This window comes from Chironomus tepperi, unplaced genomic scaffold, assembly GCF_022539635.2.
Source record: "Chironomus tepperi strain 1889 unplaced genomic scaffold, CSIRO-AGI_Ctep_v1 contig_12, whole genome shotgun sequence".
Lineage (NCBI taxonomy): Eukaryota > Metazoa > Arthropoda > Insecta > Diptera > Chironomidae > Chironomus > Chironomus tepperi.
Window position 1 is genome coordinate 495,402 of NW_027226134.1, and position 15,214 is coordinate 510,615.

Here is a 15,214-nt window from a genome sequence, read left to right on the forward strand (position 1 = left end):
AGTCTCAATTTACATCCAATTACATTTTTGGCAGCTTTATTTACATTATAACCAGTAACTTGTGGAATAAATTATTGACCACTCTTAATTGTATTACAAAATATGCCTGGTAAGCCCATAAAAAGAATTATTTTTCAGAAATAATTCACGAAACTTCCTTTTTTTGTCCACAGATTTATTATAATGAAAAATTGCTCATTCGGAAAGGTTCAAGTTGTGTGACAAGTCAGCAATAAAAAAAATTATGTGCTTTGTGGTTTCTTTCATTAAAAGGACATGATCGTTTAATGCAAAGAGGGTAATAAGTATTATAATGGACATTTACACGAAAGAAAATGTCAGTTGTGCTACAATTGGAACCTTACAACAGTTTTAGGATTATTGAAAACCATACAACAGATTTTGAAGTGCTTCAAAACTATCAAAAAAATTCAGAAAAGTTTGAAACTTTTCGTTGTAAACCTTACAACAGCATTCTAATAACAAATGAAAACCTTACAACAGTATTCTGAACTACAGTAAATCAATTCAACATCTTTCAGGTTGTGAAAACCTTACAACAGCATTCTAAAACTGTAAAGCACTACAACAGCTTTTAGAATGTTCGAATCTTTTAACAACTTTCAGAATGTCTGAGAACCTTTCAACAGCGTTCAAATGTTTGAGAACCTTCCAACAGCAAACTAATTCAAATTTTAGCACTGAATATATTGAAAATCACTTAAAATTCATCGAATTTTAGCACAAAAATGTCAAACATGCTCACCCACATAGCACATTTAAGGTAAATATTTTATGCTTTTCATCATAAACCTACATACCATACCTTACAGAACTGCGTTACAATTTTTCAATGCCCGAAAGTTAATTCGAAGAATTTTTGTTAGAGTTTATCAGAGCGAGAATGAATTGAAACTCATCAGACCTTTATTAATTTTTAACAGAGGAATACAAAGCATGTAAATTTTTCGTACCGCAATTAAATAATACATTTCATTTCCACATTAACACTTTTTTCTTTCTCATTTTTATTCATTGAGTGTTGAATGGGAAAAATTTATTTTTAAAGCATTTAGCCTAAAACTTGTATAGAATTTAGCATACAAATGAGATTCTTTTGAATCCTGTGAAAACATATTATGTTATGCTAAATGTCAGTCGTATGAAAATGTTGTCTTAGGATTAAAGCTACTTGTAGCACATAATGACATTTGGTATTTATTCTAGTTCTTAATGTGAGAATGTTATTCAAGAATTAACACTTCATTAAGCTATTAATCATTCATATAAATCATGTCAGAGAGAATTTGTTATGTTATTTGCTATAAAGTGCTAGTTATTTACTTTTTCGTGACTACTTACCTTTAATTTGTATGCATTATTCATTCCACATCAGACAGATAAGACATCGATGTGAAGACGTACCCGAGCGTTACAAATAAAGATGGCTCCGCCAAGGAGGATAAACAAAACCTCTTTTACTAATATCCAATTGAAGCCTCCTAAATTTGGCAGCCATATGGACGCCAAAAGGAGCATAAAAGCTTCGTGGTTGAGCCTTCTCGAACCTTCTTCATTTTCGGGGTATTGATGGCAAGATTCGAATTGGCCTTGACATCAACGTGGCCGCAGAATTTGACGAAAAAAATAGCTTAGCAAAACATTTTGTCCGGCCGTCCGACTGTCATTAAAATTTCGTTTACCAGACATCGTAGAAAGCTCAAATAAGCATTGTTAGATCAGTTTTATTAAGCTATTGGAACATCACATAGTCTTAATTCTTGTAATCATTCCTAAATTCGATAATTCATTATTTAAATTTCGTTCATATTTAATGTGTAAACATACCTGAAGTTGGCTGCGAATGAAACATTTTACTAAATTTGAATTTCGAATAACCGTTGCAAATGCTATTTTCTATATGGATTTAAACAAATGTTAACATAATCATGCATTTTAAAGGATTGAGGAGGGATTTGTATTTGTTAACTAATCAATTTCTAATAGCTGGATGCACCAAAGTCACTCGATAAGAACAAATACTTTTTCAGCTATTTAACAATATTTTAAATTCCCTAGTCAATAAATCTCCCCATTTATTACATAATCATGCTTCCTATTTTCATATCCTTCACATCCTGATATGCATGAACAGCTCAATATGCATAAAAGCAGGTAGTAATAAGTTCTTTTGGTATTGATAAAAAAAAAATTCATGAATATTAAGTGAATTCAAATTGTCTAGAGGTAAAATCTCAATTCACTCTGTTATCTTCCTTGAACAGCACATCTGCTCGTGATTTGACTTGTGGACTTTTTCACAAAAAAAAATTAAAATTCTTCGAAAACCCAAATTCATTATTTACGGCAATAAAAAGAAGAAATTTGAATCTTGCGGCTGGTTTTTGTCTCAAATTGACAATTTTTTTGCTGAAATTAAAGCACAAAAGGCTTTTCATATTGGAATGAATACTTTTTATTTAATTCTCTTTTTATTGGTGTACACATCGAGTTTATAAAAATTTCAGATTAAATGAGAAATAAAATTTTTTTGTTTTAAGCTTTAAGGGCATTTACAGTAAAAAGTCACTGGAATATAATGAATTTTGGAGAGATCTGATGGATAGAAAATAACTCAATTGATATGTTCTATTGGAATTGAGTTGTTGTATAATTGACCTGATGAGAATTTCCTTGTGATTGGAAGCATATGGGGCTATAGAAAAGGTTTTTTGTATGCAATTCTACCTTAATTTATAGTTAAATTTAAATTTCTTTAAAGTTTTTCAAAATTTTCATTTTTCTTCGTCAAAAACCATTCAAATGTTTTATTTTCTTGGTCAAAAACCATTCAAATGTTTCTTTTTCTTGGTCAAAAACCATTCAAATGCTTCATTTTCTTGATCAAAAATCATTCAAATGTTTCATTTTCTTGATCAAAACCATTCAAATGTTTAATTTTCTTGATAAAAAACCATTCAAATGCTTTATTTTCTTGATCAAAACCATTCAAATGTTTCATTTTCTTGATCAAAAACCATTCAAATGTTTCATATTCTTGACCAAAAACTACTCAAATGTCAAATTTTCATAATTTTTGTGGATTTATAAGGTTTTTGTATTATTTCATAAAGCTTTACAAATGCCTGAAAATCTAAATTTATAAGGTTTCTTGATTTTTAAAAAATAGTTGAAAACTTTACAAATGTTTCTAAAATTTCATGGAATTGAAAGGTTTTACAACATTTTTTGAATTATCTGTTTACATTAAAATTTTTTAATTGATCGATTTCAAATTCTGGTAATACATCGTTGTACATAAATTTCAGGAAAAACATAATTCACATATGACTAGATACATCTTAGATAGATCTTATCATGCTCATAGTTATTATCATTATTCATTTAAATTCATTTTTCATTACATTTAGGTATGTTTTTAGATATTAGCGACATTCTTTTAGAAAAAAATTGATCTTGAAATTCTTTAATTGCAAATTGGTTATTTGTTAACATATCTTAAATATTATTGAATATAGAGAGACATATTTTTAAATTTATTTACATACACTATCTATCGGGTTCAATCATAGCCTCATATTGCGTGGAATATCGGCAGTACAGAGAGGTTGGAAAATAATCAATTTATAAGTCATAAAATAAAATATTTCATTTGTATTGATAATTAAGGCATATAAAAATGCAATATTAAAGCATTTTAGACCGTAGAGTTAAGAAGATGCTCTTCATAATTGAAAAAAAGGTTCCAAAGTGCATTTTTCCAGAAAATTCTATGAAAATTTAGTGAAAATCAATTTATCGGTTATTTTTTGAAAATTCAAAAATTTGATTTTTTTTTGACCGTTGCTTTTCAAATATTTTTCGACCGTTACATTTCAAATATTTTTCGACCGTTAATTTTGAATACCGAAAAAATGCACTTTTGTCAGTCACTAATGACATCTTTAACAGATTGAAAGTAAAATAAATTACATAGCACCATTCAAGACATTAATATTTTTACTATTGTCGTCATTTTTCTCCTTGTCATCATTAAGCTCCTCATATTCCTTCAATAAATCATTCAACTGCTTCCTCAGCCGTATTACACGCGACCTCAATTCCTTTTCAGTACTCACCATCGTCTCAACTTGATGTTTAATCTTTTTAATTTGATTATTTTCAACAACAAATCTCAAATAAAGGTCTGACCAGAGAACGATTGAGACAGGCGCGACTGATGGCCATATGATGGATTGATTTGGTTCATAAGCTGTTTAAATAGTAAGGAAGACAGTAATAACCAAGTGAACTAAATATAGGAATAATCAAGACTTACCAGCATTTAAGAGATTAGTTATGACATCTGGTCGATTAAGGTGTGACCATAATGATGTTGTCTTTGTAAATGCCATCAGTTCCATTCGTTCATTTTCATTGTCTACAATGAATGTTCCATATTGTGAGAAGTAACTATGCTCAAATAACATAATCAATAATTGAGGATCAAATTCAAAACTTAATGGAAATTGTTGATAAAGTTGATAGACGCAATCAAGGAACAGAACAAAACTAGCTCCAGATGACTTTAGTCGATTTTGTGGTGGTGTGTAACAAGATTGAGCATTTCGCGTACCAAATGGATGTCCGCCTTGTATCCATTCTCTATCTATTAAGGCTTGAAGTCCGCGGAATGTTCGACTGTCTGGATTTAAAATAATTTGAACGAGGGAAGTGACAATAAGTGTTGAATCCATTCCTTGACCACCGTGGACTAAAACTGGTGCTCCTTCCTGTGCTATACATTGTGCTACAATGCATGCTGTGTTCAGTGAATTTAATACTAATGTTAACCATCCGGAAGATTCAAGTCTTGAAAGCCATTTCTCAGTTGATGACGACATGTCATTGCATGCTTCGATTAATTTAGAGAAACATTCAAGATAGCTTGATGGATGAGCAATATTTCCGATTGGTCGAATGAACTTCTTCCACAGATGATAATGCTGGTCATTCTCACAACTCCACTTATTCTTACCACCTGTTGTATCTATGATATATCCTCGTTGTGTCTTATTTAATAAGAAATTAAGGATGGCCTCATCAGCTTTACATCGTTTGGTATGATTGATATTCGGTTGTGATGATTTCATAAGAACTGCACCGTTTTCATGCTTATAAGAAACTAATGGGAATCGTCCGAGATCACGGTATGTTGACGATTGTATGATTTGTTCATCTGTAATACATTTTGGAACTATAAGCTTGCCACTATAACTTGGACATATCTCGTATGTTTCATTGACTGTCGATAATCGCCACTCGTCTGATGCGAGAAGTTTTGAAAATTCTATTTCTGGTCTAAAAAATAAAATCATTTATGCTATTTAGGTCATAAAAGTCGTACCATATGTTATGTCTCATACCTGAATATTGAGAATCCATTTTCCAAATATAAATGATAAATTGGACGATAATAAAATGCATAAAGTGTTTTTGGATCCTTTAATGTACTTAATTGCTCAATTGATGATGCCACACTAAGGAAATCTTGGGCGGTTGGAATCTCTAAAGTCACTATCCTCAAGTCTTTTAATTTTAACACAATATTGTGGCCCTTTCCTGGTACATTGACATTCATTAATTGCCCATTGACTAAATAAGGCTTACGTTCAATTGTATCGATGCTCTGATGTAGAAGCTATAATAGATAAGGGAAATATCAGTCATGTACAGCTGGATTTAAGGCATAAAAAGTCTTATCTTACCCATAATTCTTCATCATCAGAATTTTTTTCATTCTCACTCTTTCTAGCACTAACTATTATGTGTGAGAATGTTAGGCATAAAGTACCTCTTATTGGATGCTTCAATTGTCGATGTAGAATTACGCTATCTAATTTCGGTGTCTGTATAAATTCACAAAAATCCATTGTGAGGAACCAAAAAAAAGTTTGGAAAGAAAAAAAATTGAATGTTTATTTGTTGTTGCTGTTTTTGTGTCCTTGTGAAAAGTTATGCTGCATTCCTCTACACTGATCTAATGATCCACGTATTAATTGATGGGAATAATTAATTATTACACTGTAATAAAATGTAAATTCCTCAAAAAATTAATTAAATTCAAATGACAATAAAAGTTTGTGAAAAAATTTTGAAAAATGTAAACAAAAGTTTTTAACGGTTTTCAAAAATTCAAAATCAAGGGGAAAATCAACGCAAGCTTGTTAAAAAAGAAATTAAAAAAAAAGTTTTTGAAATTTTTTTTATTTTATGAATTTTAATCACATAAATCGTATTTTAAAGAGTTAAAAAGTGTTTAATTATATTTATAAACATGACTGCTCACGATCAGATGCGTGCAATGCTGGATCAGCTCATGGGAACTGGCAGAAATGGTAATTTTTAAAATTTTGTCTTATCAATTTTCAAATTTATTAAAAAAATGCGATGAAATTTTTAGGTGAGGTTTCAAATTCAATTAAATTCAGCGATGCTCGAGTCTGCAAATCATTTCTAGTCGGTTGTTGTCCACATGATATCCTCGCAACAACGGTGAGTAATCTCATTCTTAGTTGTAGACAACTTTTCGGAAGTATTAGACTTGCACTGTAAGTTTAATGATCTTCCAGAAGGTCTTATTTCATGATATTTAAAAAAAAGTAAAAAAAAACACAGTCTAGGAATCAGTTTAGTTAGTTTGTGTAAAAACTCTCCTCTCTTTTTTTTTGTTTGAATTTTTAATTATAATATAAAATATATCCATGACTCTCCTTAGTCTTGTTTCGATAAACTAAAAAATTCACAATTTGCCCTTTTTCGAATTCATATTCACATATTCAATCAGCCCCAACAAAATTACGTGGATTTACATGATTTATGATGCTATGCTGGATGTACATATTTATGTCCGAAAAAGATTGATTGAAATAGGCCGAAAATGTTGTTGTAAGTAGCAAGTTTCGTGCTATCGATAAGTGAAATTAATTAATGTTCAAATCATTGATTTATGAGATACTCGTTATGCTATATGCTCGGTACTTTTAAAAGAATAATTAATTAATTAAAATACAAATAAAAAAAATCAATGGTTTGACACTTATCGTCATGAAACTTATTAAGTTCGTTTGGGGTACGTAACATAAAAATTTTCAATAAAATCAGCTAAAAAAAAATCAAAAAAAATTTAATTAAAAAATTATTGCTGGCAGGAAAAAAAATTAATTAAACTATACTTAATAATTCGCAAGTTCGCAAAAATCAGAAAATGAAATTTTTTGTCTCATGTTTTATTACTGTATATCGTTCGAAATCGAATATTATTGACTTACGATACCTTCTGTCACACACATATAAAAAATCTACATAATTTGGTAAGAAAAAAAAGTTAAAAAAAAATCTAAACAAAACTAAAAAAAAAAAAATTTCACAATTTTAATTGTAGAATTTTTTGATATTCTTTTATTTTCTTTCATATTTTCTATTTTTCCATTATTTATGATGAAAAAACATTTTTTCTTTTTTAATTATACTAAATGAAAAATTGTATTTTTTTCTCCTGTATTCTTGCCCAATGATGTTTGGTCATTGATCGACCTAAACAAAAACGGGTGGGCTTACTTTCTTTATCCTTTTTACATTACATGATAATGTCTAGCGAATGGACTTGGGGGAGTGCTTAAAAGTTCACGATTTGGCGTTACGTGCTGATTATGAGAAAGCACAGCAGAAGAAAGACTATTTCTATGATGTTGAGGTAAGTCATGCTCTATATCCATTCATCCTCAAATTTTCTAACAATCCTTAATTTTGCAGGCAATGGAGCATTTACAAGCATTCATTGCTGACTGCGATAGACGTACTGAAGCAGCAAAACGCAGACTAGCTGAAACACAAGAAGAGCTATCAGCGGAAGTTCAAACAAAAGCAAATGCCGTCCATGAATTAGCTGAGGAAATAGGTAAAAAATTGGCAAAAGCCGAGGCTTTAGGTGAAGCAGGTCAAGTTGAGGAATCGATGCAACTTATGGGTGAGATTGAAGAATTGCGTGCAAAAAAGGCTCGTGCTGAGCATGAATATCGCTCAAGTATACCAGCAAGTAGCTATCAACAGCAAAAGTTACGTGTTTGTGAAGTCTGTTCCGCTTATTTGGGAATACATGACAATGATGTCCGTTTAGCTGATCACTTTGGTGGTAAATTACATTTAGGCTTCTTGTCAATTCGCGAGAAACTGACTGAATTGGAAAAAACGGCTGCACCACGTAAGAAAGATATTGATCGTTCCCGTAATCGTTCATCATATGAGTCATCATCTGATCGTCGACGATATGTAGGAGCTCGTGAATTAGATGGAAGATCGAGAGTTCATCGAAGCAGGAGTCGTGAGCGCAAGTATGATTCAAAACGTGAAAATAATAAGTCCTCTTCATCTCGTTATGATTCACGACGTTCTAGATCACCACACAATAATTCACGTCGTAGTCGATCGCCGAAAGGTCATTCGTCTTCATATAAAAGACGTGATAGATCACGTGAACGTGATCGACGTTAAATCCCTTCTTTTCTTTTTTTCAATAATTGAGGAAATAATTTTTTTTTTATTTCTGGAATCTTTTTTTAAATGATGAAAAAAAATTCTAAAACATGTCGACTTTATTCCTGGTCGTCAAACTGTCCCAATTTTTCATAAAAAGAAGTAAAGTAAGACAACAACAAAAAAATAATAATATTAATCTTAAATAACAAGTGAAATGATTATCTGTAACTACTGCAATCGTTAACATAATTGTATATGATAATTAAATACATAACGGATAAAGATGAATGAGGATGATATAAAGTTATATTAAACATTGATACATACACACAAAAACATTTAATATTATTATAGTTTTTTTTCTCTCAATTTTTTTGAAATAAAAACGTAAATTAAAAATAATGTTGTTTTATTTTTAATAAGGTGAGTGTGATCCTTACTTACTTACTGGAACCATGCTTCGACTTGGAGACTATGTTATTAGATAAACCCTTCCCTTCTTAAGTGTAGCAGTTTAATGACTGGTACTAAGAATTAGGCAATGTAAAATGTTAAAACGGATCATGAGTGATGTTGTTAGAATGATAATAGAAACAAGAGCCGTAAATTCACCGCAGAAAGCTTCTATGGAACGGATCTGGATGCGTTACAACTTGAGCTCGAAGTCGACTCAGATTTTGTATGGAAAAGTCGACATGAATTGACTTGACTCCGTACAAAATTCACTAAATAATTGGAACGAGAGCTTACATTAATTACCGAACCTAAGATCCAAATGTTTTCAATAAGCTGCTTCAATTCCTTTAATAGATACAACCCCTAGCAGACCAAGAGCGTACTATCATGATACAGAAATACCACTACGGTACCTAAACGCGGTCTATCGTCCTGTTAGGGAACTAAATATTGCGTTAATCTATAATTGCATTTTATCCCCTGTTAACCAGCAGTTCTAGTGAAATTTTCCTACACCTAATAAGAAAATAGCACCAAATTATTTCCAATAGACTTAGAATCAAGTTCATCCTCGATGATTTGGTGAAATTATTGTCAATTTCTCAATTCTAAAATTAGATCTTGCAGTTGTTTCGTAATTTGCTTCCTTATTTTCTGCATATTTGAATTACCTACATCCATAATCAAATGGAAGGAACAACATAACAATATAATACACATCATTAGTCATTTTCTTAATTTATTGCCAAATTATATAGAACAGTAAACGATGTTCAGCATTTCTATTTATTTATTATTACTTTTTTTCGCAATATAAAGTAGGGTAGAAGTCAAAATTGCAATTGAGAATGAGGAACAGATGAAATGTCATGTTTAAAATTACACTGGTGTACATGCATACTTGATAAAAAAAAGAGGGTAAGATAATAATATATCAGGAATCAATGATGAAATTATGTAAAATATTGTTTCTGTCTTCAATTTATGCTTTAAAGATAAATGACTTTTCAGATCTGCATAAAATTAAATTATTCGCATTTTTAATTTCTTCTTAGTGCGTCATTTAAGCAGCCTTTGTCTTGACTCATGTCATAAGACATATCATTTTCATATGACTGACTGGAATTACGTCACTAACATTCTTTGTGATCAATCAAATGTTAGGGTGGAAATAACAGAATGAGAAAGAATAATATTCACTTGATTAACTTCCGTTTCCAGCATAATCATCATCATCATCTCAACATCAATAGCATTCAATATACAATTGAGGTATTGATCGTGTCAGTTGATTGACCAAAAATATTTTTCTATGTGATTTGATTAAGTCAAATTACGCTTTTTAATTCTAGTTCCTTCCCTAGTTTATTTTATGTGTAATTTCTGAGATTTTCATAGTTTCAGGGAGAGAGTCTTGCAGAGTTGGAAGGACTTTGGGTGTCCGGACTCCAACTGGAGTCCTGCCAACTCTGGTTTCCATATTGAAGCTGCAATTAGAATGGACTTAATGTTGATGAGAGTCGAGGTGACTCGGTGGCGGAATGGTTTAGTACTTCGGTATCTAATTATTCTGATCCGACCGACCAATCGGTCTTGGGATCGAGACTCGGCCAGAAAGACTTTTTCACCTGTCCTTTTTCGAATCATATGTGAAACGCGGCTCACAGCCTCCCTTTGTAGGCTATAGGCAATAGGGTTTCTGAAAAACCGCGCTTTTCCAAAACCGCGGTTTTGCGGTTTTTCAGAATTTCAAAAACCGCGGTTTTGCGGTTTTTTGCGGTTTTCAATTTTCATACAAATGTATCAAATTTTTTGAAAAAATTTAAATTTGGAGTTTTATGCATAAAAGTATTAAATCTTTCTATTTTCCTCCATTTTATTAAGATTCAGTTCCAAATTGGTTGATAAAATAGTCAAAAAAATTATTTGTTGTAAAATCTTTTAAGAATAAAGTTTTTTCTCAAAATTTTGCAAGATTTTAGTCCAGCTTTTCAAGTTAATAGAGAATTTATATCAATTTTCGAATTTATCTTCAAAAATTTACATTTTGTGGATTTAAATGAATTTTTTCCATATAAAATTCTAAAACTGCGGTTTTTTCATTCAAAACCGCGGTTTTCTAAATACCGCATTTTAAGGTCAAAAAGTGCGGTTTTGCGGTTTTTGGAAAACCGCTTCCAGAAACCCTAATAGGCAATAAGGTGACAATACAGTCATTAAAAGAGTGGTTCTGATCCCTACTTTAAACTGCAACTCTACAGAGTCAAGCGATCCGACGAACCCTTCGGATGAAGAATCCTAGCACAGCTCTAATCCCACTACAAACTGTAGGTCTACTGAGTGCAGTAGTCTGGCACACCCTCACTCGTCAAACAATCATTACCCGCGAATCGCCCTAGTTGCAGCTCTCAACCTGAATCCAATGATCTGAATAGATAAAGGTTATTATTTTAATGCTGATGTATTTGTCATGGGAATGGAATAAAGGAATGGAACAAAAAAATATTGATGACCATTCCTCATAAACATCTCTCTGCCTCACTACCTCGACTTTCTATCATTTATTTATTATTATTGTACAATTGGAATGGCAATAAGAGACATGGATGGTCTGAAAGTGTGAAAATAACTCAAAAGATGAGGAAAAAAAAAAATATTTTCGATAATTGAATTTTCTCGGCAGCAAGAAAAAAGATAAAAAGGAAGAAAATTGAGTGAAAAAAGAGAAAATTCCCTTAAAATGCTCAGTTGGTCTTCTTCCTTTATGCTATATACGTAAAAATATTTTATTTCATCCCATGAGATTATCACCATCATCATCAGCACTTCTTTCACTTGTGTTGTTTAATATTATTCAAGTATTATAGTCAGCCAATTTGGTCAATTTGACCTAAAACTTACTCATATGTACAGCAAGACTATTGAGATGAATCCATGTGCAATAAAAACATTATCATTCGAATAAATATTTGGACGAGGAATAGTAAAGGAACCAACATTATTTATGATAAGTAGACTCACTTCACATTCTTTTTTTCTTTCTTCCTTTCTATTGCTACATACGATTTTGAAGTATTGATCAGAATTAAATAAACGGAAAGGGCATTTGATGAACGAAAATCAGATGTGCAAATATATTTATTTATGATAATTCCCGATAATTCGAGTTAGAATTACATTTTAAGCTACACTTTCTACTTGGCCCTTAAAATTCCATCAATTTTGAACATCAAAGGACATTTGATTTGGTCTGCATTGGCTTGTTCTATTAAATCTTAGTTTGCGCTAAATCCTTGAAGGAATCTGGCACACAAAAAGCAAAAAATCAAGCCTAGACCAGTTTATCTCTTATCTAGAGCTAGATTTGGTGAAATTTAGTCTCGACCAAGATTTACACAAGTTTAAGGTCCGATTCCTGTCTTTTTACGCCTTGTGTCTTCAAGATTCTTTGCATCGTTAGGTTATTGGAACCTGTATCGTCTGAGATAAGAGTTCATGGGATTACTGTGTGAAAAATGATACAAATGTGCTGAGAATTAGAAACTGGCAGAAGTTATTTAAAGACATATCCAGTTTTCGACGAATTCTAAATGCGGAATTGGCTTCTCGTGCGCTTCCGCCAAAAAAACAAGCAAATAAGTGGTATCTAAGCAGAGAGGAGTAAATCGAGTTATCGAGCAATTTATAGGCAAATCTGCTATTGCGAAAGTATTGACTCTATAGGTCAATTGACTAGGCCATAGACCGCTCTATTGTGAGTAAGTGGGTTCGATTCCCACCAGAGAAACCGATCCCTATACATATGAAGATTAGCGCAATGCTCACGATATCACAGAATCGATGGATTATTCTACTTTGTGGTTCTCATATTCCTATATCGTGATAGTTCTTCAAATTCTAACAGCTGACAGAGAATCCTTCAAAACTTAAATTATTGATAAATCTTGAATAAATCCTATGCTTAAAGCATCACTCTTAAATTATGTACAAGCATGTATCTATCTGTAACAGACGTGTTTCATTGACATATCACTTCTTCTGCTTTATGCCATAAATTCAGTAAACACGAAACGTCACAAACTTAATATTTTGAATATTCTATACGAATTTCGTATACAGATTATAAATAAAATTCTATCATGCTGCCTTTTTTTTGTGGCTAAATTAAGAGGGAACCAGCTGATCAAAATGACATCACAAAAGAAAATCGGTGCACGTGAACATATTGAATTTGTTGACGCGTTTGTCGCAAAGTAACAAAAAAGTGGGAACGTAACTTGCATTTGAAATCAGTATCACGAACGAGCCAGAGAGAAGTATACACGCGTTGTCTGTATGACTATTGTGTGTGTGTGAGTAGCTATGAGAAAAAGTTAAGTAAAGGAATGAAGGATTCCATCATGAAAAAAAGCCAGCAACTTTACTTGTGTAAGTTCCATTGCATTTGTATGAGTTAAATTTGGGGACTAAATGGGCGGTACGTGACTTCTTATCAGTGTTACGGCTGTATTTTTTTTGGCGCTCCAACTTCTTCTCTTCTCAATCCATGCACACACATATACAGTCATGAATGTTGTTGTTGATGCTCTTCGTACGTTTTTTTTGTGTATGTGAACGTGATTGGTTTTACAATTAAGCTCCGCCCGTCTTCCTTTCCAACTTTATTTTTTTGTGCCTTTGCGACATGCTACAAACATCTCTTTTGCGACACGACACGTTCGACATTATGACAATTCTCAATTGAAAAATCTTTTCTGCTTTACAGCAAGCATCCATAAATTCGTTCTTACGAATGATGAATCAATAATATGAAGCAGGTCAAAAACAAGCAAGCAGTAAAGGAAGAAAACAAAAGGAAAGTTTTTCTGTTCATGTCCATTACATACATTTAATGCTTGCTGCGTGTAAATGCTCTTCATACACAACGAGGAATGTGCTGCACATATAGTAAGTATCAATCGATTTGTCGATGTAAACACGTCGCAAGGACGGATTGGTGATGCTGGACGAATTTTAAGTAAGGATCCAAGAGTATCGGCCAGGACGACGTGGAAAAAGTTATCATCATGTTGTCTACGTGCCCAATAATTTCATCTCTCTTCCTCCTTTACTTTTACTAACAAAAAAAAAAAGGAAAATATGAATGAAAACGGCGGCGTCTGATAAGAATGAGGATATGGCATAGAAGAGGCATCACGTCAGTTCCAATTATTGCATCATCATTATCATCATTTTCAATGTCGCTACTTTCTCATACATATGAGGAATTCCCATGTCATGCTCATAACAATTATGCATAATAAAGATATTGAAAATCTCGTTTTGGGCCATAAAGCTTGTCACTTGCCACTTTTATGATCCTCGGAAGATTTCAATTGTTTTAAATTTTCATGCAAATTTTTTGACATTGTCGTCAAGATTAACATGAACAATTAGGCATAACGATACATTCACATGTGATTTTGGTTTAATGAAATCTCTTGATGTGGATATGGCAATAAAAAGTTACAGCTAGGGAGATAACAAGACTTTCAACCCTAAAATTATTAGAGTATGTAGCAATTATTGCTGTGTAAAAAGGAATAAAATGTTTGTATTCATCATTTTGTTTCGGTAATTATTGAGCTTGCATACATATGATGCTGATTATGGCTGACTGATAAGCATCCAAAATGTGGAAGAGCTGCTTAGTGAATTTTTTTGAGAATATAAATTAGCAGACTTGAAGTCTACTGCATCTAAAATCATAAAATACATTGAGTCTAATCTTACAGACCAAAAGGGTCATCTTCCATCCAACGAAAAACCCAAAAAAAGGAACATAAACTACCGGAAAAATCTCTAAATCTCTTAAAATTAAAATTTTTTATAATTGTTTTACATACACTCTTCCATCTTTATGAGTTTGGGTGCTCACAACAAAATTTATTTAGAAGTCGTAATTCAGTGTTGGGATGACAAGATTTTAATCTAAATGACTTTATGCTGCTCATATGTGTAAAATAAAGCAGGTATGCTGTCAAAATGTATAAATCTTATGATTCTTTTGTTCTTTAATTGGGATGAATACAAAAAGAGAGAGATTTTGGATGTGGACTCAAGGGATGGAGAGTTTTGAGGTTGAATTTGATGTTTGAATGGATTTTTATGGATTATTGGGTATGGTTATGATTGTTTAAGATTAAATCAGAAGAGAAGGTAGATGCAGAGGGGATAAAGT

At 31.9% G+C, this 15,214-nt stretch overlaps 2 protein-coding genes across 4 annotated transcripts; one reads left to right on the forward strand and one right to left on the reverse strand.

Annotated features, from left to right (window-relative positions):
* Nucleotides 1–3,254: 3,254 nt before the first annotated feature.
* Nucleotides 3,255–6,138, reverse strand: LOC139088626 (myotubularin-related protein 9-like). The gene is made up of 4 exons (XM_070637884.1): nucleotides 5,769–6,138; nucleotides 5,427–5,701; nucleotides 4,340–5,361; nucleotides 3,255–4,273 (listed from the first exon to the last, which is right to left on the reverse strand). Exons 1-4 carry the CDS (start codon nucleotides 5,931–5,933, stop codon nucleotides 3,990–3,992), a joined length of 1,746 nt encoding a protein of 581 aa, XP_070493985.1. The 5' UTR covers nucleotides 5,934–6,138; the 3' UTR covers nucleotides 3,255–3,989.
* Nucleotides 6,139–6,213: 75 nt separating this feature from the next.
* Nucleotides 6,214–8,940, forward strand: LOC139088268 (putative RNA-binding protein Luc7-like 2). 3 transcript variants are annotated; one of them, XM_070637432.1, is made up of 5 exons: nucleotides 6,349–6,398; nucleotides 6,464–6,555; nucleotides 6,848–6,948; nucleotides 7,658–7,756; nucleotides 7,816–8,940. In XM_070637432.1, exons 4-5 carry the CDS (start codon nucleotides 7,661–7,663, stop codon nucleotides 8,551–8,553), a joined length of 834 nt encoding a protein of 277 aa, XP_070493533.1. In that variant the 5' UTR covers nucleotides 6,349–6,398; nucleotides 6,464–6,555; nucleotides 6,848–6,948; nucleotides 7,658–7,660; the 3' UTR covers nucleotides 8,554–8,940. The 3 variants fall into 3 exon arrangements, with proteins under 3 accessions (XP_070493515.1, XP_070493533.1, XP_070493523.1); XM_070637414.1 differs by lacking the exon at nucleotides 6,848–6,948 and having other exon boundaries at nucleotides 6,214–6,398; XM_070637422.1 differs by having other exon boundaries at nucleotides 6,848–7,756.
* The last annotated feature ends 6,274 nt before the right edge of the window (nucleotides 8,941–15,214 follow it).

Bases quoted from the DNA above. Each gene is read 5' to 3' on its own strand.
- LOC139088626 (XM_070637884.1), bottom strand. From the start codon at position 5,933: ATGGATTTTTGTGAATTTATACAGACACCGAAATTAGATAGCGTAATT. The intron at 5,362-5,426 runs GTATGAGACATA...TTTATTTTTTAG, and splicing joins AATGGATTCTCAATATTCAG to ACCAGAAATAGAATTTTCAA. The intron at 4,274-4,339 runs GTAAGTCTTGAT...CTATTTAAACAG, and splicing joins AACTAATCTCTTAAATGCTG to CTTATGAACCAAATCAATCC.
- LOC139088268 (XM_070637414.1), top strand. From the start codon at position 6,338: ATGACTGCTCACGATCAGATGCGTGCAATGCTGGATCAGCTCATGGGA. The intron at 6,399-6,463 runs GTAATTTTTAAA...TGAAATTTTTAG, and splicing joins CATGGGAACTGGCAGAAATG to GTGAGGTTTCAAATTCAATT. The intron at 7,757-7,815 runs GTAAGTCATGCT...TTAATTTTGCAG, and splicing joins ACTATTTCTATGATGTTGAG to GCAATGGAGCATTTACAAGC.